Below are 24333 nucleotides of genomic sequence, written 5' to 3'. Positions count from 1 at the left end.
GTGAGGGGAGGGGACATTTGTGAGGGGAGGGGATGCCGGTGAGGGGAGAAGATGCCGGTGAGAGGAGGGGACGCCGGTGAGAGGAGGGGACGCCGGTGAGGGGAGGGGACGCCGGTGAGGGGAGGGGACGCCGGTGAGGGGAGGGGACGTCGGTGAGGGGAGGGGACGCCGGTGAGGGGAGGGGACGTCCGTGAGGGGAGGGGACACCGGTGAGGGGCGGGGACGTCCGTGAGGGGAGGGGACGCCGGTGAGGGGAGGGGACGCCGGTGCACTGGCTGGCGGATCTCAGGGCTGCTGGAGGGCTGGTGACGCCACCGAGGGTCACACTCAATGGGTAGACTGACCAGTGTGAGGGAGGTAGGGAGGGGAGGCAGTGGGCATTATATTCCTATTCTTGTATTCGGAGAATTGTCCCAAGACAGGTAGTTTTTTTGGCCTCCCTGAAGACGTCCCAGAAGCTGAGGAGCTGGCTGCACTTGCTGCTGAGCCATGGCCAGCTCAGTGTCCCCCTCCTATTTTTGTTCCCTTTGTTCCTGCCTCACTTCCTCCCAGCCTCTCCACTCCTGCTTCCTTGGGGTCACTCGCAAGCTTTTACCTTAGGTCTCACGTCTAGGGAACCAGGCTGAGAGAGCTGGTACCAGAAGTGCTCCAGGAAAGCAGGAGGGTGACCAGTTATCCTCGGTTTCCCAGGATGCGGAACTTTCCCAAGACAGCTGGTCACCTGGAAAGCAGACTTTGAAGTTGGCTTGTCCACCTGTCTGAAGGCACAGGGACTGTACCACTGGTGGAAATAGGTGGTGCAATCACAATGACCTGTGGTTAGCTGGAATGAGGTACAGGTGGAAACTGAGGTCCTGAGGTACGCGGTGGCCATGGGCATTATTAGGATCATGGTGCGGGCTGGCCGCTTTAGACAGCATTGGAACCCTTGCAGAACGAAGATGGTAGGTTCCGGGCAGCTAACTGCCAACATCAAGCTTGTTGTGAAAGCTGCGTCTAAAAAAAAAAAAAATCAGTTGCCGCCAAGTCTGACTCATACCGACCCAAAGGACAGAGTATAACTGCCCCATAGGGTTTCCAAGGAGCACCTGGTGGATTTGAACTGCCCACCTTTTGGTTAGCAGCCATAGCTCTTAACCACTGTGCCACCAGGGTTTCCAGCAAGCGGATCTAAGGGTCCTCAAAAAAGTCTGGCGGTTTCCTTCCTCCAGAGCACAGCTACTCTGGCCAACAGCTGCAGGACCCTTTGGGGTTGGGTTGGAGGAATATTGTCACACATACTTGCAGTGCTGTTGCAGGATCTTTCTTCAAGCGGGCCTGGCCTACCTTTCAGACAATGCTCTACCATCTGTGAACTTAGATCTGGACAGGTCTGGAATTTTCCATGGCAACAGCCAGGCTCAGTCTTCTGGGGTAGGTGCTGACATTGCTCCCAGAGACCTGAAATGGTCCTCTGGTTACAGTGGGGCTTATAGAGTCCGTGAGATAGAAGATTTCTGGCCAAAGTCATCTCGCCTTGAGCCCAGTGGGTCCATAGACCCATCCTGGGGTTATCTTCCCGGTTCCCAGACATATAATTGGGGCCTAAGGAGTAAAGCCAACACCTGTCTGTCATTGTGTTATACTGAGATGGCTTGTGTGTTGATGTGATGCTGGAAGCTATGCCACTGGGATTTCAGATACCAGGAGGGTCACCCATGGTGGACAGGTTTCAACAGGGCTTCCAGACTAAGATAGACTAGGAAGAAAGGCCTGGTGACCTACTTCTGAAAATTAATCAATGAAAACCTTATGGATCACAACAGAACATTGTCTGACTCATTTGCTTTGGACCTGTCATCAGGAAGAATCAATTGCTGGAGGAGGACATCGTGTTTGGTGAAGTAGAGGGCCAGCAAAGGCAAGGGAGACCCTCAGTGGGTGGATTGGCACAATAGGTGCAGTGATGGACTTGAACATGCCAGCAATTGTGAGGATGATGCAGGACCATGCAATATTTCATTCCGTTGTACATAAGAGTAAGAGCTGACTCAACAACAGCTACCTACCTACCTATGGAGTAAAGACAGTGCCCAGTGACGTGTAAGCACCTGAGCTGCCGCTCCAGGCTCTGTTTTCTGAGGCGTCCGCACCAGGTGGCCCCATGAAGACTGGGAGGCCGGCATGGAGGAATAGAGGTAGCACCCCTCCCTGCCAGCAGGGGCCAAAGTCTGAGCCTCTGAGGCTGTGGGACTGGTGCAGCAACACAGGACTCGTTCATGGTCTCCCACCACAACAGGTGAGGGGTCCACAGGCCAAGGGGCCCCTGGGGCTCCATTTGGATCACACGCTGATTCTGTCTCTCAAGGGCAGGCACACTTAGTCGTGGCAGCCTGGGCCACTGACATTTGTCTTAAGCAGGAAGAAAGACCCACAATCCCATTGATTGAGCCAGCAGGCAACTCTTCCCCAACCACAGGCCCATGTGCCCGATGGGTGACCAGGCTCCTCTCCTAAGCCCCTACCCAGTGTGGGCTCTGGCCTCTTCCCCAGTGCTCAGTACCTCCAGGACATACGGAGTCTGGACTGCTCCAGGTGAGCAGGTAGAGGGGTGTAGAACCCAAGAAGGCCTGGCCCCTTACTACAGGCAAAGTCCGGTAGGAGGAAAAGGAGTGGGGAGAGGTGCTGTAGACTGAAGGATTGGGCGGAGTCTCTGCAGCCCCATGGAGTGGGCATGAGGTTAAGCAGGGAAATAAGTGAATGGTCTAACTTCTACCACGACAGCAGGGCTGCACATGGGTGGGGGGTAGTCATAAAACTCAGGGATAACCATAGAGGCTCCTAGCACTGCTAGACATTGAAGAAACAGAAGTTAACAGGGTAAAGTCCCTGTCCTCAGGGGCCACACTGTAAACGGGGAGAGAGACCATAACCTGTAGGATGGTTTTGAATACTGCTACCAGTGCCGGCTGCCTTCAAATCAACTCCAATTCACGGTGACCCCACGTGTGTCAGAGTAGAACTGTGCTCCATAGTGTTTTCAATGGCTGACTTTTCAGAAATAGATTACTAGGCCTTTCTTGTAAGGCACCTCTGTGTGAAGTTAAACCTCCCACATTTCTGTTAGCAGCTGAGTGTGTTAACGGCCATATGAAAGATAAAACAGGGCAATGTGGTAGAGTGTGAATGGGGCCATCTTGTTTTAGCTGGAGCATTCAGAGATCTTTCCAAGGATCTTTTGCAATGTTGGCTCTACTATTTGGGCCAAGACCTCAAAGATGGCATCTTTGCTTGAGTTCTCCAGAAAGCAGTCTAAGGTGGAAAGTGAAACTCCAGGGAGTTATGAGGCAAGGAGGAGGGAGCACCAATCCAAGGGTGCATCACCAAGCTGATCCTGTGGGGCCATCCTCTGAGAAGCTAATCAGAGGCGTGGTGGTGAAGGAGGAAGAATCTATCCCCCCGTTCTTGTCTCTCATTGGTGAAAGGTTTGTACCATGGGAGTAAAATCCCCCAAACTGCAAGGTTGCACAGGCCAACAGGGAAGCCCCAGGGCAGCTAACAACTCAGGTACAGAGCAGGCTCTGGGTAAGGCACTGTCAGACTGTGCCTGCATGGAAGTTGGCTGGAACCCACAGGGCTGGTGGCCGCTGCATCAGCAGGACTGATACAGATCAAGAATCAAGTGAGCATAGTTGCCATGTGGTAACTAGGGACAATATCCCAGGCAGAGAAACAGAAGGTGCAAAGGCCCCGTGGCTTTTCACCTTCTGTACTTTTGACAATGACTATTTAAAATGATAAAGGGTGCAACGCCAACATCCCCAACACACACACACAAATGCAGAATTCTAAAAGTTCTGCAAATAAAACCCGGCAATCCAGAGCTGGGGAGGAGCTAACAGGAAGCACATGGTAAAGGACAGCAAATCCCTTGATGTGCTGTAAAGGCTTCTCTATCCAGGGGCTTCCACTGCCCGACCCAGCCAAGCAGCCATTTATTAGCTTAACAAACACTAGCTGGGTGGCTGCTGTGGACCAAGCACTTTGCTTAGCATCGGACCCAGGGCAAAGATGACACGCCATTTGCCCTCCAGACACCGCCAGCGTAGGGAGGAAGACAGAACAGCCCTGGGTTTGAAACCAGGCAAATTCTGGATTCAGATCCCTGTTCCTGTTTCCTCATCTGTATAATGGAGATTATAAAGCTTTGTTCACAGACTTGATAAATTGAGAACACAGGTGCTTCTATGTTGTTGTTAGCTGCCGGTAGGTCGGCCCCCAACTCATGGCAACCACTGTGACTCATAGGGTTTCCACTGGCTTATTTTCAGTAGATCACCAGGCCTTTCTTCCTAGTCTTAGTGTGGAAGCTCTGCTGAAATCTGTTCAGCATCACAGCAACACGCAAACCTCCACTGACAGACCGGGGGTAGCTGCACATGAGGTGCAGTGGCCAGGAATCGAAGCCTGGTCATTCAGTATCAGAGCTCCTGAGTCACTGCACCTCCCCTCTTGCCCTGTCTTGAATACTCTAGAGAGGGTCTTGTTGACAGCCACCAACCAGCCAACCAGTTGCCTTCAAGTCAATTCTGACTCATGGCGACCCCATGTGTCAGAGAACTGTGCTCCATATGGTTTTCAATGGCTACAGCTTGTTGGAAGTAGATCTTCAGGCCTTTCATCGAGGTGCCTCTGGGTGGATTCAAACCACCAACCTTCCGGTTAGCAGCTAAGCGCTTAACCGTTTGTGCTACCCAGGACCCCAGGACCTTCACAGCCCCCATGCAATTCCCCATCACCATCCACTCACTCATCAGACTCTTCTTCAGGGCTTGGGGCCCGAACTGACGACACTGCAGCAACACCGTGGTCTTCGGGCCTTTATTCAGGAAGGTACAGAGCATTTGCAGTCTGTTTGACAGGCACTGTGCGTGGGGGTTCTGTAACAATTCACTCTTCTCCAAGTCCCGTGAGAAAGAAGGGTACGGAAGGAAAGGAGAGACGCTCTGGGAGAGTCTTCTCCTCCAGAAAAAAAGGCACCAACAGGGAACAAACGCCCTGCTTCTTCCCAACTAGAACAAGGGTCATAGACACGCTGGATTAACCAGATCCAGAGAAACTCAAGGCTAATTACATCGAAAGAAGGAAACAGTCCATCTTGGTGGGCTGGGCTGCTTCTGGCGCTTTCTGCCAAGTGGGAAAGGAAAGAGAAAGCAAAGCTTTAAAGAAAAAACAAAATTCAACCTTTTAGTCTTAGTGTTTTGTGCAATTAAAAAACCAACGAAATAAATATAACTTAAAAACTTCTTACATGACACTAAAGGCACGTCTGGGAAAAACAGTTGAGGAAACCTTCCACAAATGCTAAGCAGTGCAGACGCGTTAGTACTCGATGCCCTGTGAGTCCCCAGGGCCAGCGAGGACAGGGCAGGAGGGCCTGGCACCCACAGTGTGTCCCACTCCCTGGCCCCACTCCTAACCCAGCCCCTCTACATCTGCCCGGACCAGGGCTGGGCAGGTGTGGTCTTTTAGACTACCAGGCAGAGGTTCTGGCAAGTTCCATTCCAGGATCCACCTATCCCCCTGAGACAAGGGGGGAAGGACCTGGATGTCAGAGCAAGGGGGTAGGGTGGAATGGGTTGAGAGAAAGTAAGTGTGGAACAGAATTTGCATGGTAAATATATTTTTAAAAATCTAAATAATAACCCTAAAAAGATATTGTTTTATACCACTTTCACATACATAAAGCAAAGTATTGCCAGTAAGAGGCTCGTGGGTCTCCTTGAATAAACTAATATTTGCATATAGCACATTGTTCGCAAACACCTGGTGCCTGCTTAAAGTGCTTGGAAAATTTGTTCTCTTAAGTAGGTTAAGCTGGTTCCCTGTACATTTTGTTCATATCGTTCACTTGCTTTAGCAAACTTTTTTCATAGATACAAGGAAGGTAGCCTTTGGCTGGCCTCTAGCTATAGAATCTATGTCTGAATGAATGATGTCCCTTCCCAGCGGGTCGGTTGCAGGTGGCGGAAGCACAGAGCCCCAGGGTCCCTTCTAACCCGTAAGGGACTGTAGCTCAGAGACCCAGAGCTGGCCTTAAAGCCCCGGTGCCCCATTCATCCCTCCTTCCTTGCCCACCACATGCCGTCACAAGGTCTCCCGTGCTCAGCCGACTAGGGTGTGACCTTTAGCAAGTCGGCCCACGCAAAAGCTCAGCACTGTTTTGAACAAGAACCAGGAAGTTTAAAAGTGGTTTCCTTTTTTGAAAGCTGTACTTGTACGTCTCATGTGTCCCACCCTCTGCCCCCTCCATTGTCACCCAGCATGAAAGGGGAAACATAAGTGTCACGTGGGCAAGTCAACAGTTCCCTCCGTGATCCTGGGGTGACAGAGTGGGCTGTGGGCCACACCCGTTGGTGCATATTTTCTCCGCTGTGTTCCTGAGGCAGGTCCCTACTGAGATACTGGCCCTGGGCCCCGCTGGCCTGGCCTAGCCTGAGCGTCCCCACTGCCTGCACCCTGGACCACTGACAGCAAGAGACTGGGTCTGGGGACTCAGCTCCAAGTAGAATAGAGTCAGGAGTTCTTTTCTTTAAAAGTCATGTAAATTTTACATCCTTCTCAATAATGTAAACTTAACGTGCTTTACAATTAAAATATGGTTTAAAACTAGTTTCCCACAATACTTTAAGCAAAACAGACCCTCAGGAAGAGATGTCTGGAGTAGCTCCTTGCTCCCATCACATACCCTGGGAGGCACCCACACAATGTTCAGGGAACATGGGTCTGAGCCCTTCAGGCTGCAAGACTTATTTTCAGGGGAAAAAGGATGATGCCAGTAAGCCAGAATCCTCCTTCCTCACTGCCCCGCTGGCAGAAGGCTTCCCTGGTGACTTTTGGGGACTCTGGACCTCAGGAAAGGGCCCCAGGGAGCAAGAAGGGAGGACTGACTAACACTGCAGGGAGCAGGGGGGTGGCAGAGAAGAGTGTCCTCCACCGGGGGCCAGGATGCCAGACACTCCATGGGTCTGTCTGCCTTCCTCCCCATGCTATCTGTGCCTGCCCCCCAGCCCCCCTAGATCTTGCCGCAGCAGGAGGCGGCTGCCATCGTACTGGAAGCTCAGGTTTGCAGAGTGACCCTCTGAATTCATGGGCAACTACTGCAGATGGAAAAACACTGTCCCTGTTTGCCACCTTCTGGGAAGGCCTTGGTCAGAGGACAGCCAGGCTGACTTACAGCCTCCTGGGTCCGGCCCCAAACTGGGGGGGTTTCAGCTCTGAATGGGTGGGGTCCCTGTTTTGGCAGCTCTAGGTGGCAAGGTGTCTCTGGGAGTCCCTGAGCTGCTGAGCAGACGGTACTCTCCCCTTGCCAATGTGAAGCTCCCCCAGTGGTTTTGTGTCCCTATTACCAGAAAGCCTGGCTTCCCCGCAGGCACCAGCAGCCCGCCCACACACGGGGGCCCTTACAGCCCTTGCCTAGCGAGCTCTGGGTGGAAGGCTGCCACAGGAACGGGACTGCGGTAACGTCGCTGGCCACCAGGGGGCAGCAGGCCCCCACAGTTCAGCGGGCTATGCGCGTCAGTGGGCTAGCCTGCTTATTCCAGGGCCACCCAGAGGCCGGGAGGCTCAAGTGTCAGGTGTTCCCGGTGCAGCCTCCCTCCAGCTTTCACCCCAACCAACTTCCCCTACAGGAAGCCGAGCCCGAGGCCTGGGCATTTCTGTCTAGTAGGCGATTCTATTTACAAAAAGCAGTGAAAGCCCCACGTCCAAGCCCTTACGTTAGAACACCACTAAGGAATCGCATCCCTTCTCCTATTTCTACCAAGTGTCCTGTAGTGCAGTTCGGGAGGGTCAGTTCTGGGCTGGAGCCCAGGAGGAAGTGAAGGAGAAATACGACAGAAGGAAAGAGAAGGGGTGAGTTCCAGGAGAGCTGTTTCAGGCGTACGCATCCTCCAGGGACATCTCCGTCAGGATGTCGATGAGGTTGTTCAGCCCTGAGAGGTAGCCGTCCTCCCGGTTCCCCTCCTGCCAGGACACATCATGTTGCAGGGTCTGGCCCTCAGGTAGGGGCGTGGTCTTCCCAAAGTCAATCATCCAGACCTTGGCCTGCTCCTTCTTGTCATGGATGAAGAGGAGGGAGCTGCCAATGACCTGGAGGGCAAGGACACGAGGGGTAGGTGGCTGAGCTGCAGCCCCCACCCGGTCTTCACGCTGCCCAGTCCTCACACCACAACCGCTCACTTGAGGGGACTTGGAAAAGGCTGTGGCCGGATAAACCGTCCAATGGCTGGCTCAGGAGAGGTACCACAGGGCCGGCACTTCCATTCCCCCAGCAAGTGACAAGGCCAGGGCAGGGACATCTGATTCCAGGCCAGGACCACCGTTCAGTGTGGACAGCACCTGGGAGGGAGTCTGGGACCGCAAACCTCACCACTCCTCCAGCCTACACACTTCCACTAGTTCTAGACACACCAAACCCTAAGGGCCCTTCCTCTTCCCTCAGGAGATACCTCCCCCAAACCCTTAAGTGACTGCTCACGGTGAAAGGGAAGGTACCAGGAAGATTCCAAACTCTACCTGGGGGCAGGGGAAGGACACAGTTCAAATGCACACAGAGCACCACCAGGAGAGGGTGAGGCCAGATCGCCCTGCCCCTCCCTCTGCAGAACCCTCCCTTCCCGCTGCAAATCCTGGGTAGACAGGCCCAGCAGGGCCTCCCCAGGCCAGCTCCTGCCTACTTCCCCCTCCTCCCACAGCAGACACCAAAGACCCTCCCTGCTGGACAAGGGGCAAGCACTGGTATGGAGTAAGGCACTCTTTCCCAAATATGACCGCACCCGCCGTACTTTCCCCTGGGTCCCTGTGTGGGGCCGGAAAGAAGCAAGGGGGTGTGGGCAGGAACTGCGGGGTCATTATATCTCCCATAGTCTGGGGCAGGGAAGACCCCTTGGAAATTCTGGGCCCGGAAAAAGGGGCTTCGTCTTCCCAGACAGAAAGACTAGAGACCCCGGAGGACTTGGCCTCTTTCTGGACGTGAAGTTTCTGAGAGACTTCAGAAAAATATAGTAAAAAAAAAAAAAAAAAAAGCTTCAAGAAATAAAACCAAAGGTGGGGAAGAAGGGAGGAAAAAGCTGCAGGACAAAGCCCTGGGCTGCCTGGTCAGCAGGAGGGGGCAGTGGGGTCCTTGGGCCCAGGGCAGGGAGGTCAGAGGACATGGAATTTTGGAGCTAACATGTGGGGCCTGGGCAGGTGGTCCTGCAGCCTGAAGTCTCCACAGAGGAAGGAGGCCGAGGGAAGACAGGTTCGCACGGGCTGCATAGGACCTTTCATCTGGCTGGGACACACTGGGCCCAGGAGCCAAAGACCAGAAACAATGCGGCTTCCCCCAGGCTAAGAGGAGCAGTGGGCAGTGAGAATGGCCGATCGAGGTGTCTACATCTGTCCCCCCGCCTTAGTCCTCACGGGTGTCACCCTCAGGACCACCACATCCAGGGTGTAGGGTGTATCCTGGCCGAGGGGCAAAGGGGGATAAAATCCAAGGGCAAGACAGGCTGCATCTGCTGGAGGAGGGGGCTGTGGTGCGGTTTGCACAGAGGCTCTGTGCAGGCCAGCAGCAGGCCTGCCACCCCCCAGTCACCCAGGACCACCAGTCTCCAGTTTCCCTGGTGCAAACCTTTCCAGGCAACATACTGACACTTTCCAAATCCTCTCTCCCAGGGTGCCACTTTCCCTGTTTGCTGCCCACTGCCCTGAGAAGGTGGGGGCAGGTGGAAAGTTCCAGACCTGCTCTGAGTGGCACTAAAGAACTGCCTGTCTTCCCCAGAGTCTGAAGGTTTTGGGGGCGGTGATGGGGGGCTACTTAGCTACTCTAGCAGCTCAGACAGCTTCTGCCATAAGACCCTGGGGGTGTGGTACACAAGTCCCACCACGGCCAGCTGCCCGCATGAACAACCCTCAGGAGCTGGGAGCAAGGGAAAGAGGGGAGCAATGACCTCAGATTTCTCAAGCATGAATCCCAGGTGCCACCCCAGGAAGCCATATGGAATGGCTCCTGCACATAGTAAGGGGTGGTCCCTTGTTGGTCTGTCCGGGACCGCAGCCATCCTAAAAATACCCTTGGGCTTCTGGGACAGGTGGGTTTGCTGGTGTGGGCAGCGTACCCAATGCTCAGGTGCACAGACCCTGCAGGCTGAGGCCAGCCACCGCGAACACAGCTCTCTGCCCGAGAGAGCCAAACATCCCCCAATACCTACCTCATGGCACTTGAAGAAAGGAGACACTTCTAGGGTGGCCCGAATGTCCTTCAGCCGGTCCCGGTAGGCAATCTGGGAAGAGGAAGATGACCACAGTTTTATATGTTATTTAGTGGGGAGGGGAGAGTGGATTTTAAGCCATTTAGCTCATTAGAGCCACTGGGTATAAAAAGTAGGAAGGACCTTGGACCCCGATAACTTACCCTGACCTCCTCATCTATGATGCCAGAACCGGAGGCCCAGAAAAGGAGGCCCAACCCCTTGTTTTCCGCACCTCACACTGCCTGGGGAGCAGGGAGCGGAAGGGGCGTTTCCACACAGCCCTGCCGCCCTCTAGGGGCTCCAGCATGATGGCTGAGTTTGTTCTGGAATGCCAACAGTTTAGAGTCACCACCCTAAGAGGCTGGTTGCCATGGTGTCTTCCTAAGTACAAACCTCACAGTCCCTGGGTTTGAAGAATAAGCTGGAGAGCCACAAATATCTCCACCAGCGGCCTCTCCACTCCCACTGGGCTACGCAAGCCCTGGATACCATCCCTCCCCAGGGGCCAGCTCTGTGGGACTGACCAGCCTCGGGCCATGGGGCCGCTGGGGAAGCCCGTCCGCACACAGGCACGCAGGGTTCCTAAAGCCCATCTGAATAATGGTGATGCAACTCGTCAGGGCCAGCCGGGCAGCTCCTGAGTGCCGGGCACCAGGAATAGCCCGCCTGGCCCCGGCATGGGAAGCAGGTGTGTTCGGTGGCAGACACTGCTGAGTGGGAACCAGAGAGGGCTCAGACTCTGAGGAGTGGGGTGAAGAAGCCCCTGCAGGCCCCATGCATGACTGGCACCCCAAGACCAGCCAAGGGCTGAAGGAGAAGCATCCTTGGGAGTACTCAGAGCTGGAGAGGGAGGGGGAGGGAGAATCCAGTGTCTACCAGTTCTGAGTCTCCTTGAAGAAAAGGCTATCCGGGCCCACCTCTCCCCACCCTGTAGCCCCTCGAGCCTGCTCAAGAGAAGGCTCTTCTCACACAGGTCTGGGGGCTCCAGAGCCCACGTCCCAGGGCGTGCTTAGGTCTCTGACCATTACAGGGCGCCCTGTCCACCAGGGGTGGTTGTATAACACACACAGGGTCAGATTATCTAACAAGCCAGGTACGCACAAGTTTACGTGTGCTTACTGGTTAATCCGCCCCGGAACAACACTGTTATGATCGAATTGTGTCCCCCAAAAGATAGGTTAAAGTCCTAACCCCTGTACCAGTGAGCATAACCTTGTTTGAGGAAATAAGAGTTTTTCGTTATAGATGTTATCAGTTAATGAGATCATACTAGACCAGGGTGGGTTCTAACTCTAACCCTTTCTGAGTGGCACTTAATAAAAGAGAAAGGCAGACACAGAAACGGTCACACGCAGGAGAAAAAACCATGTGAGGACCCATCCACAAGCCAAGGAATGTCAAGGATGGCTGGCAGCCACCAGAAACCAGGAGAGGCACAGAACAGACCCACGAGGCATCGACATGGCCAAGGCCCGGATCTGGACTTCCAGCCTTCAGACCTGTGAGATAATAAATTTCTGTTCTTTAAAGCCACCCCCTTTGTGGTATTTTGTTACGGCCACCCAAAGAGACTAAGGCACTGGCTAAGCTGGGAAAACAAGTGTTCTAATCTAGTGGTCAGGAGCCAGCCTCTGCCCCAGCCTGCCTGCTGCAGCAAAAACAAACTCAGCCACCTTGTCAAGAACATGTACTGCCCACAGCTCTACGCTCAGAGACAGCCGGTCAGTCGTTGCCGGGGAGGGCGGTGTGACACGATGGACACACCTCCCTCCCCTAGTCTCACAGCCCAGGGCTGGCCAACCCGGAAGGCAGCTGGAATCCCAGCTCCACCGCTTCCTGGTTGTGTGTCTCTGACCTCAGTCTCCTCGTCTGTAAAATGGGAACAAGAATGTCCACCCACACCAGAGGGATCCTTTGAGGATTCAATGAGTGCCACCACAATTCCTGGCAGGCCGAAGATGCTGAAGACACACAGCAATTACCATTCTCTGAAGGGAATGGAAAGTGTCTTGAGCTGTGAGGTTGATGCTCAAGGGAAAGAATCAGTGAGGGTTTGCAGAGTTTCCCTGTTCTCCCAATGGGCGGAGCTGACAATCCCATCACCTTCCCCTCACCTTCCAAGCACAAGTTTGGGGCCAGGGTCTTCTGTGTAGGCACGCGCTGCAGCTGCCATGTGGGAAGACTCCTGAGGGAAGGCCTGGCCTGGTTATCCCTTCCTGACTAGTCCTTCTCAGGGGAGCCGCCCCCGCTCCCCCCCACTCACCAGGATTTTCTGGTTTCCTTTAGTGAATTCTCTGAAGGCCTCCTTGACCTGCTCCCTCGTCTTCGTCTTCTTGAAATCCCGGTTCACGGAACCGTCTTCCTTCTGAGATGGAGAACAACCCCCCGTTCAGAAGCAGGGTCAGGAGAGGAACCTCTGGCAACAGTCACCCAACAAATGGCCCAGACCACTGGCCACAGAGCACTGAGGCTGGGTCCTGGCCCCCCAGGCACTTGAGTGGGTGGTGCAGGCAGCCAGGTGCCTCATACAAGAGAAAGGGCAGGGGCCTCATGCAGCCAGGTGAACACGGCCTGGGGACGAAAGGGTTAATTTGGACAGCCCAAAGTTGGGGATGTCTTCTCCCTCAGAGGGTGGAAATGTCATCCCAGACAGAGGGGATAGCACTGGGAAAGGCCTGGATTCAGTCAGAAGCATCTGGGTCAAAGCAAGTGGAATGGAAGAGTGGAATGCAGAGGCCCAGCCCGGCAAGCACCAGGTCTAAGGGAGACAGGAGCCCCTGGGCTTCACCACTGCAGGGCCTGGCCCTGGAACTAGATGCCAGCTTCCAGCAGCCAGGGCTTCTGCGGCCAGGGCTGTGCCATAGCCCGAGGTCAAGGGCGGCCTTCCTCGGCTCTCTCCCTCACCAGGGATAGGAGAGACCTGTTCTCCATCCCAAGTCCAGCTCTACTTCCTGTGTAATTTAAGATCTTTTATCCTAAAAAAAATAAAAATAATACAGTTTCCACTGAGTTGACTTCTGACTCATAGTGACCTTATGTGTGTCAGAGTAGAACTGTGCTCCATGTGATTTTCAATGGCTGAGTTTTAGAAGATTACCAAGCCTTTCTTCCAAGGCACCTTTGGGTGGACTGAAACCTCCAACCGTTCAGTTAGCAGCTGACAGCATTGGCCATCTGCACCACCCAGGGACCCCTCTTTTATCCTAGCTCCCTAAAAGCTGAGATGTAACACTGTCCCTACCAGCTCTGCCCCTGGCCCGTGCAGCACAAGAGACCTTCCCATCCCAGGCACTGTCTCTGCTCCGGGCTATCAAGGGATAGCCCGTGGGGCTTAGCTCATCAATGAGGAAATCTGGTTTTTACAGACAAGGGATGAGAAAGGATAGCAATGCCAAAAAAAAAAAAAGTTGCCATTGAGTCAGCTCCGGCTCATGGTGACTCCCTGTGTGTCCAAGTAGAACTGTGCTCCACAGGGTTTCCAATGGCTGATTTTTTCAGAAACAGACAGCTAGGCCTTTCTTCTGAAGCACCGTGGGGTGAATTCGAACTGCCAACCTTTTGGTTAATAGCAGACTGCTTAACCGTATGTGCCACCCAGGGACTCTAGGAGCCCTAAAATTTGGGTCCCTCCACCATAAACAAAAAAAACACCCGTTGCTGTTGAGTCAGTTCTGACTCAGTGACCCCACAGGATGGAGCAGAACTGCCCCATTGGGTTTCCAAGGTGCAGCTGGTGGATTTGAACTGCCGACCTCTTGATTAGCAGCTGAATGCTTAACTACTGAGATGAGTCAAAGCTCTGACTTCGCTGAGGCTGCCTCTGAGGATGAGCAGAAGCCTGGGGCAGAGGGAGGCCTAGGCCGAGGCCAGTGGTGGCCCAACCCCCTTAAGCCTCTCTGCACAGGGCATTTCCTGGACTGAGGGCAGGGAGGCACTGGGTGGGGGGGGCGGTGGCGAGGAAGACAGTTGGTTTCTCTCTGAGCCGGTGGGCCTTCGGCCTCAGAAGACCAGCTGTTAGCTGTCCCTACAGCTGGATGATGGACAGAGGCCAGAAGAACACCCTGTTTGAGAGGGAAAGGTGAAGAGGAAACAAGATTTGTTTTGAAAAGATTAAAAAAACGAGCATTAAGGGGAGGAGGAGCATATAATCTGCATTAAATCTGAGGATTTAAAAAAAGAGGGAAGGCAGGTTTCAGCAGACACAGAAGGGACAAATGGCTTTCTCAGTCCAGTGCTCACCAGCAGCTGTTCTGGAGGAAGGCAAAGACCTTCACCCCATGCCCCTGCCCTGCGGCAGCAGGAGACACCGCAATCACGGGAACCCACATCTACATGCCAGTCAGCAGTGGCGGCGATGCTGCCCTAGACCCCGAGACCCAAGGGCCCCAGGCTGCTGGGGCTAGTGCATGTCTGAGTGGTCTTGTGCAAGCTTAATGGCAAGGAGCGTGCAGGGGCCTGGACACAGGGGAACATCCTGAACCCTTCACAGGAGACCACCAGGAAAGAAGAGGGTACGGTTTCCCAGAGATTGGGGGTGGCCTGGTGCACTGGTGACACTGACGAGAGATGCTTTGTCCTTCCTCCTTGGGCAGCTGGTGTCCCCCCCACACGCCTGGCACCTGCGTGTCACTGCCAATGCTCCAGTGAGCATGCCAGGGGGAAAGGGCACCTCTTTCCCTGCTGGTATCCTACCAGCTGGTGCCTGTGTGGGTTCTCAATGTGGGGCACAGTAAGTCCTGGTTAACTGTAGGGTCCTCAGCAGAGATGACTGTGGGGCAGGGCTAGAAGCTCTCCCTCAGCCCCTGGTGCAAGGCCCAGCCTTCCACATGGCCATCCCACGTGTACCTCAGACTGAGGAATAGGCCAGGAACTAATGTCTCCAAATGTCTGTCCTATGGCTGGCTACCCAGACCCTGGGCCTGGGTGAGAGGAAGCTGAGAGATAACCCTGAGGCCCAAGGCCCCCACCGCTCCACCCCCTTGGCCGCCCCTCCCTGGCTCACCTTGATGCCTTCGATCCTGAACCCGAGGGTGGCCGTGGAGCTGATAGTCTCCCTCCACTGCATGTAGCGTGGCTTGGTGACGGCCCGCTGGGCGTTCTCCTCCTCGGTCGGGGCCTCGGGGTCCACCTCAATCATCTTCTGGTACATGTCCTTCCGCAGGCTGGGCTTCTTGCGGGCCTTGGTGAGCTCCTCCTCCAGGTAGGTCCTGCAAGGAGGTGAGACGACTTGAGAGTCACTGGCAGCCTGTCACTGACTGGTGGATGAAGGCTCAGAGCAGGGGTGCCTGGCTGAGGTTCACTGTCAGGACAGCCACAGAGCTGCAGCCCTGAAGCCAAGGCTTGCTCAGCCAGGTGGTGACGTGCTCGACTTGGCTGGCACCTGGACTGCAGCCACTCCATTCCAAGACCACCTGGAGGCCTGGCAAAACCTAAGGGGCCAACAGAATAAGGAGGGCTCATGGCTTGCCCTGCCCCATCCCCCTGCCCTGGCTGGGTCCATTAAGCGAGCAACCACCTGAGCTGTGGGAGCACTCACTGTTGTGCCCCCTGCACCCTACCTGTCTCCCCACTCCTCTGTAGCCTGGAGGGCCAAGCCTGCCCTTGAATGTCTCTACTCTCTCCAGAGAGGGGAAACCTTCTTTTTGTGTGTGAGTTACAGTGATTTATCAAGGAAGATGGGTAGAGAAAACACACTTATACGTTGTTTATTGCCCAGTCAGTGCACGTGAAGATTCCTCACAAGGTCCAAGCACCATTTCTTAACCCCAGGAACCATCTCTTCCTGTACTTCACTGTCCACGTGCTGTGCCTGGTTAATCTGGTATCTCCCACCACAGGAAAATGGTAGCAATATTATCGTTTATCACAAAAACATAGCTCTGCAGGACCTGGTTACATTGAATAGTATGAGTCTTGTCCCTGCAGGTCCCGAAGAGCATGTCTGTAATGCTGCTTACACCGTGGTTCGTGACGCTCCATCTTCTGTCTCTCAGAGGTCCGTACTATGCTTTCTTCACAATGACCACTAATGCAAGTCGTCCCCAGGTATGCAGGAAAGTGCGACCCGGTATTCCTTTTCTGGTCACACTGAATTCACCATTTGGAAGCTTACAGTGCAAACAGAACACGTCTTCCAGCATGTCTTCTCTTGGGCTCTTTTTTAAAAATATTTTATTGTGTTTTAGGTGAAAGTTTACAGAACGAATTAGTTTCTCCTTCAACAAATTGTACACAAAGTGTTCCACGGCATTGGTTGCAATCCCCACACTGTATCCCCACTCTCCCCATTTCCACCCTGGGTTCCCCGTTTCCTTTAAAGACGGGAAATCTTGAGAATAAAAGTTAGGCCGGAAGGTGGCCTTGTAGAGGCCATGATGATGGATGAAGAAGCCCAGGCTGGGAAAGAAAAGCCTCCAGGCATCTTACCCTCTGCTCTGCTTTGCTCATTCTCCCTTACCAGCTCCAGGCCTAGAGCTCGCTGACATTTCTGATACCGGAGCGTCCAGGTCAAAAGCCAGAGAAAACGTGCCCAACTAACCTGCCACCCTGCCCTGCCCATCACACAAGTAAGCTGGGCCTGGAGCTGGCCTGGCAGGAACCACACCTGTGGTGGGAGTGTCAGGAGCGGGGACCATGCGGGACATGAGCAGCCAGAGGCCGAGCCCCCGGCCCACTGCAGACCCAGCCTGGACTGCTCTGATGGACCCCGCCCCCAGCACCCCCATCCCAGGCCACACCAGGCTTCCTGAGGGGCTGCCTCCCTGACCACCATCCCTGAAACGGGAGGTGCAGTCACCCTGCAGCACCAGGTGTGGACCCCTCCACGTCACCAAGAGCCCCTTCCCCCTCTTCCCTGCACCCATTTAAACCCAGTCCTCCCCCACAAACGGGTGCGGAGACGCCCATGACACCTCGTGAAACAGCAATGAGCAGTGTGGGCTGCAGGAGAGGGAAGCGTGGGAGGGCGCCGCCCACAAAGGCTGCTGACAGCAGCACCACCCTCCTCCCTTGTCCTGCCCCCACCCCCACCCAGGGCCAGCCTTGCACCCCGCATACGCCCCCTCCCCACCATCCCTTGCCCCTGCCTTGCTCCACCACTCCCTACCACACCTTTTCCAAGCTGCTGGTGTGGGACCCACAATAGACTGAGCAAAACTCCATGAGGTCTTAAAAAAGATAACCACTGTACCAACTGATATTTGCACTGAAAGAAACAGGAAGAAAAAAAAAAATTGGGGGTGTGAACTTAGGTCAGGTCCTTTAGAATCTTCCAGGAGGTGATGAAGATGGCAAGGGGGAGGTGCACACATACACACACAGTGACACATGTAACATACACATGTGCACACACAGATGCCACATACATGTGTGCACACACATAGATGTATACACACACCCTAGACTAGCGTGTGTGTGTGTGTGTGGTGTGTGTGTGTGTAGCCACAGTCAGCGATGAGAGCTGCAAGGCAGAGGGTGTGAGGCAGGATGCTGCTGCATCGGGTTGTGTGCATGGCGTGCTGTGTGAGCCTGGCGTGTGTGTCTGGTGTGGAAGGTGGCAGGTGAAGGGGCATCTGGGTGGTGGTGGGAAGAGGCTGGCTGTCCCAAATGCTGCTGAGTGAGCTCTGGGGCCTGCAGGGTGCGTGGGTGGCTACACTTCTGCAAAGAGTTCCCTAGTGACTCCCTGAACAGGAAGCAGGCCTTGATGTCAAATCCCTTTTCATACTGGGGTGTCTTCAAAAAGAGCTCCCCAGCTCTGATCTGGGCAGGGCTGCGCACTCCTGGGAGAGGAGCGGGGCTTGGGGAGAGATGCCCACAGGGTCGCCAGCTGAATGGTGGGGCCTGGAGGTCCCTCGGAAGGTGAGGCACAGTTTCCACAGGCTGCCCTGCCACCGAGGGAAGGTCAGGCCTACCATCATACACAGAGCAGAGGCCTGCTCATCCAGTCACAGATAAGCTCGGTTAAAAAACCAAAAAAACCCATTGCCATCTAGTCAATTCCTATTTAAAGCAACCCCACAGGGTTTCCAAGAAGCGGCTGGTAGATTCAAACTGCCAACCTTCTGGTCAGGTGCCAAGCTTGTAACTACTGTGCCAGAAGAGGTAATTTGACTAATGAATGAAGCATCCTTCTCAGTAGAGCTGCGAGCCCATGGTGGACTCCAGCAGGTGAGAGACAAGAGCCACCAACAGCTTGACAAAGGGCACAGAAGTGCTGGAGCACAGCCCTAGTTTCAGCCACTGGCCAGTTGTCAAGAAGGCACTCCCTGACTCTTGGTGATGGATCAAACCCAGACTCATGGGGGTGAAAGCTAAGGAAACTCCCTAGAGCACAGCCAGGTCCTCCACTTGGAAACACATCCATGTCGAACGGGGGTCACACAGCCCCTGGTTTAGGACACTGTGGGTGCCCACATCCCCCTTCCCTCCACTCCCATGGCTTTGGCTTGGTTAGCTGATCTGCCCTTTCACCACTTCTGTGCGACAGGTCTCTACCCCCCAGTCCCCTGGGCTGATGTTTCTCAAAGCCCTGGGCTCCAGCTCCAGCCTCCTCTCTCTGGCCAGGACAGGGCCACACTGTGGGGTTGACCAGGAGAAGCATCACATGGAACACCGGTCTCAGGAGAGGCTCTGAGGCCAAGGGGTTCTGAATCCATCCATTTGGGAAAATGCCACAATCCGGAGCCCAAACATAACTGATCACAAACACCTGATAAGGTGCCGCCGGAGCGGGTCACACAGAACAAAGGCTGGCCTTTGCAGTCAGGCAAAAAAACCTGTTGCTCTGAGTGGTTTCTGACTCATAGCAACCCTGTAGGACACAGTATAACTGCCCCATAGGGTTTCCAAGGCTGTAATCTTTACAGAAACAGACTGCCACATCTTTCTCCCTGGAGTGGCTGGTAGGTTTGAACTGCCGACCTCTCGGTTAACAGCTGAGCACTTTAACCACTGTGCTATCAGGGTTCCTTTTGCAGTCAGGCAGGTCAGTGCACATCTGGTATGATGGTTAATTTTATGAGTCAGCTGGGCTGGGCTATGGTTCCTAGTGGTTCAACCAAGGAGCTCTGGTGGTATAGTGGTTAACTCAGCAGCTAACCAAAAAAAGGTCGGCAGTTTGAATTCACTAGCCACTCCTTGGAAACCCTATGGGGCAGTTCTACTCTGTCCTATAAGGTCACTATGAGTCGTAATCGACTCCACGGAAATGAGATTGGTTTTGGTTTTTTGTTCAAACACTAGCCTAGTTGCCGTTCTATAATGTAACATAAATGTAATGCAATTACGTAATCTAATGTAATGTACTCAATCTGTTTCACTCAGGTGTGTTTTGCCTCCAGAATGTAAGCAGGTATTTTGCAGAACTTTATTCTGCACCCTTACCGTCACCTGACCCACAGATCCTTGGACTCAAGTCTGCAGGAGTCTTTAGCCCGCCACCTGACCTATGGATTTGGGACTTAGCCCCCCACAATCACGTGAGCCAATCCCTTGAAGTCTCTCTCTCTCTCTCTCACACACATGCACACACATATCTATCTCACTGGTTCTGTTTCTCTAGAAAGCCCTGACTCAGGCATCTGGACTGTGCTGCTGATCTCAGTGTGGCCCCAAATGAGTCACTTCACCTGCTGCTCAAACGGGAAGACGACCTATCTCCACAGTGTCAGTGAGGATGAAATGTGACAATACAGGGGAGCACTGAGCTCAGTGCCTGGGGCAGTCTAGGATTCCGGAGGCAGGAGGGCTGGGAGGTTGGGGTGGGCTGCTTCTGTGGAAATCTTCTCTTCCCCCCTTGTGTTCTCCTCTCTCACCCTGCAGCCCCTTTCCCTGGTCCCTGCCCAAGATGGGGCTGGCGGGTCTCAGCCTCACTGGTCACTCTAGGTGCCCCCCGGAGAGCCTTGAGGTGCAGTGGGAGACCACCAGTGAGGGAGGGACCAGGGGCCACCCCTGATGGGTAGACTCCTGCCCAGGGCAGCATCCTGCAGGCCCCAGGAGTAGGCCAGTGCCCGGGAGCATGGCCCAGGGCACAGTGCAGCAGGCCATCCCTGGGGCCACCCAACTTTCAGGAAATTACTGGCTGCCATTTCCTTCACACCGGGCTGCACTTTCTTGGTCACACTCTGAGCGAACACCAACGGGAAGATTTTCCATCTGTGCTGCAATGTGAACTTCCTCCCTTGCAGGCAGGCTGAGTCCTGCTGGGGTTTGGGCTGGAAGGAAGGGCTGGGCCTCCCCCTGAGCGCCAGGGGAGGGTCTTCCAGGGACACAAACAAGACTGGGGAAGAGCCATGGTCAAGTGGCTGCTGGTTGTGGCGGCGGGGGCGGGGGGTGTTGTGCCTCTTCTGGGCCCACCCCAGCTCCCTGGATGTAACGAGGACTTTGGGTGGTGGGAGGGCCCAGGGCAGGGGTGGACGCTTGGGGTCTGTACTTCTCCATGCCCTCTCCCCCCATCCCTGGCCTGGGGGCAACGCCAAGGGACTACCAACAGGCTGGCCTGCCAGGTCAGCTGTCAGGACAGAAATCTCAGGAGAAGCAAGGAGGGAAGGAAAGCTGGTTAGGCCATGGCCCACGTCTCTCCTCGCTGTCTGTCTGCCTGTCTCTCTTTCACACAATCTTCTCTCTCAATCTCTTCTTCTAAGAAATAAAATTAGCTGGATGATCCACATGGCGGGCAGGAGGAGCTGAGGTCTGGGCTGGCTCTCAGGGTGAGCACCAACACTGGACACCACGTGGGCCACAGCACTCGGAGGGGCTTCACCCAGCCCTCCTTACACTATGAGAGAAGGGGGAAGGAGCCCTGTGTGGCTCTTGGGACCAAAAGGTAGAAGTTTGAAAAGGGGATGAGCAAAACCCGAGGCCCCGAGCTCAGGGCGACAGGGTCTTAGGTCCTCGCTGTCCCCTCCAACGCAGCTCCTCCGTTCTGCGCTCTGCCCACTCTTAACTTTCTCCTCTTCTCTCCCAGGTCCTGTCCCACTTAACCTCTCCTGGCATCCGTCAGGAGAACCTGAGTTCGGCCATCAGGAACCTGGGGTGGGAACCCATTCTCCAAAAACCAAACCCGTTGCCGTCAAATCCGACTCATAGCCATCCCATGTGTTACTGACAACCGTTTCACAGCGTTTTCTGGGCTGTAATCTTTATGGAAGCAGATTGCCAGGCCTTTCTTCTGAAGTGCTGCTGGCTGGGTTTGAACCGCCAACCTGTAGTTTAGTAGTCGAACACAAACTGTGTGCCACCCAGACAGCCAATTTCTGCACAGGGCCAATCACCTGCCTCTAGGCTCTGGGCTCATGTGGCCCTGCAGCTCTCTGCTGCTGGGCTGGCCAGGGCACACCAGGCCCCACTCTGGAGATGCAGGCAAGCTGTTGAGTATTTACAGGGCCTCTCAGCTCCTGGAGTCCCTCTACAACTGCACTCTTAGGGCAGGCACAAGTCTCTTTTGGCAAGCCAGCATGTTCTACTAGCTGGCTCTGTCTTCCCATTCTCCCAGCACTGGGGTAACTGAGAAGGCCCCTACTCCAGCCTCCCCTTCGCAGCAGCTCATGTAAAGGAAGTCACCACCTTGCTCCCTCCCCACCTGGTACTGGCCACCAGCAATCCCACCTCATCCTCCATAGGGAGCTCTCTCTGCCCCCCTCTGGGTACATAACCTCAGCACACCAGGGAAGGGAAGGGGCTGTCGAGGGACAGAGCCAGGGTTCTTGCACCCTCTGCACACAGTGTGAGAGGACTGGGGCGGGGCGGGGGGGTGGCCGCTAGTTAGTCCAAGCCAGACCCCAGGACTGCCCTTGCACGCCGGCCTCTCAGGAAGCCACGAAGACGGTCTAGGCATCCAACATGGCTGGCCTGACGCCCAGGCAAACGGGGGGCTCTGAGGAGCTGGCTCACCTGATACCCATCTTGCAGTCCATCACGCAAGGTGAGTCGAAGTCAGCCAGTAGGTCGTCCATCTGGTTGTAACGCTCCCCGTCCTTCACCACATCCCCATGGTAGGCGGGCACATAGGGCCTCAGTACGTCCTTCATTAGTCGGTCCAGGCAGCGCTGCTCCGACTCGCAGTGCTTCTTCAGGATCCGGCCATTGGCCGCGGCCTTGAAGCTCCCTGCGGACAAGGTGGGAGGAGGCCTTTGGTCCCTGAATGGGGGCAAGTCCCTCTGGGCACAGTCCCTAGGGCTCCCCACTGTGAGAGTGGGTGTTTCAGGGGGGGTGACAAGTGGTGGGCGAGCTATAAAGGTTGATGGTTTCATGTGTCTTACTGAGTAAAATGGGAAGAGACTGAGAGAGAGAGGAAGAGTTAAGAAGACAGAGGGACAGAGACACAGGGGAGGGTGGGTGTTGGGGGAGTGGTAGCACTGACCAGAGAGAGGGCAGCTGCCTGCATTCATCTACAAAACAGTGTTAAAGGCACATGGTGGCTGCAATTTCAGACTGCAGAGTCTCTCAGCAAGAACCCGTCTGGATGCTTTTCACCCAGGAGCACCCAGGGGCCAGGCTGTCCCCTCCCAAGTTTGTGGCCCACCACCCCCACCCAGCCAAGCCCTCCCGCCGGGAGCGTGGAAGGCTTCCTCTACCTGCGTGCCCCGCCAGCTGGATCCAGGGATACTTCTTCTTGAAGGACATGACGAAGGGAGACCAGTGCACCATGTTTTTTATCTTCCTCCATGATTTGCTCTAAAAACACGCACACAAACAGTCCTGCGTCAGAGAGAGGACCACTAGGTTCTCTTTCGGGTGAGTTCGGGGCAAGATAACTCATTGCTTGTTTTCACAGAGTCAGAGAGAGGACCACCAGGTTCTCCTCAGGGTACGTCAGAGAGAGGACCACTAGGTTCTCCTAGGATGAGTTCAGGGAAAGATAACTCACTGTCCGTTGTCACAGTGGGCTTGAGGACCCCCACCTCTCATTGATGCAATGCAGTCAGAGAGGGCTTGGACCCATGCTACAGGCAAACTAAGCAGAATGCCCCGAAGCGAGGAGACCTTCAGGATGATGATTCAACAGGCTCAGGGGGCAGGTGGAAGGTGCAGAGTGTTCTCAATCCACTGCTGATCCTCATTCCATGCCACTTCCCCATCAGGGAAATAACTAAACCACACCCTTGCCCTTGCTCATGTCCCCTTTGTGGGCCTCGGTTTCCTCATCTGTCTGATGATGGGAGGGGGACAGCTGGGTCATCAGGCACTCTAGGACTCTGTAAAATGACCTCCCTGATCCTGACATCAGTGGCCCCCACAGAGGAAGACTAGGGAGGGCCAGTATCTCCCGCTGTGACGTGATAGTTCACACTGTATGTGTATATGTGGTGGCTCCAGGGTACCTCTTGCCTATGAGCAGTTTGAGGAGAGACTTTAAAGGGAGTTCCCCAGGGACAGCCCCCCATGGTGTCAGTGTACACAGGGGCCCTGGAAACCATATGACAGGTGACAAACCCATAGGTCCCTCTTCTGCTCTACACTGCTTCTGCTCAGGAATGTTTCTTAAGTGAAAACAGCCAGGACTGTCAGTGTATACATGAGTGTGTGAGGAAGTGTGTGTCAGTGTGTTATGTTTGAGTATAAGAGTGTATGAGTGTGTGTGTATACATGAGTGTGTGTAAGTGTGAGAATGTGTATACAGGAGAGTGTGAGAGGGAGTGTGTGTGTCTGTATCACTGCGTTTTTGAGTGTGTGTGAATGTATGAGTGTGTATATGTGAGTGTGTGTGTGACGGATGGAGTGTGTGAGAGTATGTGTGTGACAGTGTGTATGTGAATGTGAGTATGTGTGTTTGGGGAAGGGGTGCTCCTTGGGCAGAAAGAAGAAGAGAACTCACACCTATTGATGCCTCGTTTTATTTTCCCAAGCAGGCCAGGCTGGTATTGTGATTTTCACTTTGTAGTGCCCGAGCCTGAGAGGAGTATTTGGTGAGGCTGGAATTTAAATCCTCATTTATACAACTACTTTTTAAAAAACTGAAACCCTTTTTTATCTTCCAGCAATAAACATTTCTCTAGAAAAATATCCCTTTATTAACTTTAATAAGAGTAGACTGTAAGGATGAAGATAACAGTACAGCTGC

The 24333-nt window shown here is 54.4% G+C and overlaps 1 protein-coding gene across 1 annotated transcript in view; it reads right to left on the bottom strand.

Moving 5' to 3' along the window:
• Positions 1-343: 343 nt before the first annotated feature.
• The window catches only part of ITPKB (inositol-trisphosphate 3-kinase B), a 115560-nt gene continuing 91570 nt past the window's right edge, over positions 344-24333 (bottom strand). Inside the window, exons 2-7 of the mRNA XM_003411025.4 lie at positions 22847-22946; positions 22164-22377; positions 15277-15481; positions 12538-12639; positions 10233-10304; positions 344-8130 (exon numbers count right to left, since the gene is read on the bottom strand). Coding sequence (XP_003411073.1) covers positions 7915-8130; positions 10233-10304; positions 12538-12639; positions 15277-15481; positions 22164-22377; positions 22847-22946 — 909 coding nt within the window. The 3' untranslated portion in view covers positions 344-7914. The remainder of the gene's footprint in view (positions 8131-10232; positions 10305-12537; positions 12640-15276; positions 15482-22163; positions 22378-22846; positions 22947-24333) is intronic.

This window comes from Loxodonta africana, chromosome 25 (genome assembly GCF_030014295.1).
Source record: "Loxodonta africana isolate mLoxAfr1 chromosome 25, mLoxAfr1.hap2, whole genome shotgun sequence".
Lineage (NCBI taxonomy): Eukaryota > Metazoa > Chordata > Mammalia > Proboscidea > Elephantidae > Loxodonta > Loxodonta africana.
This window is presented reverse-complemented; position numbering and strand designations above follow the sequence as displayed.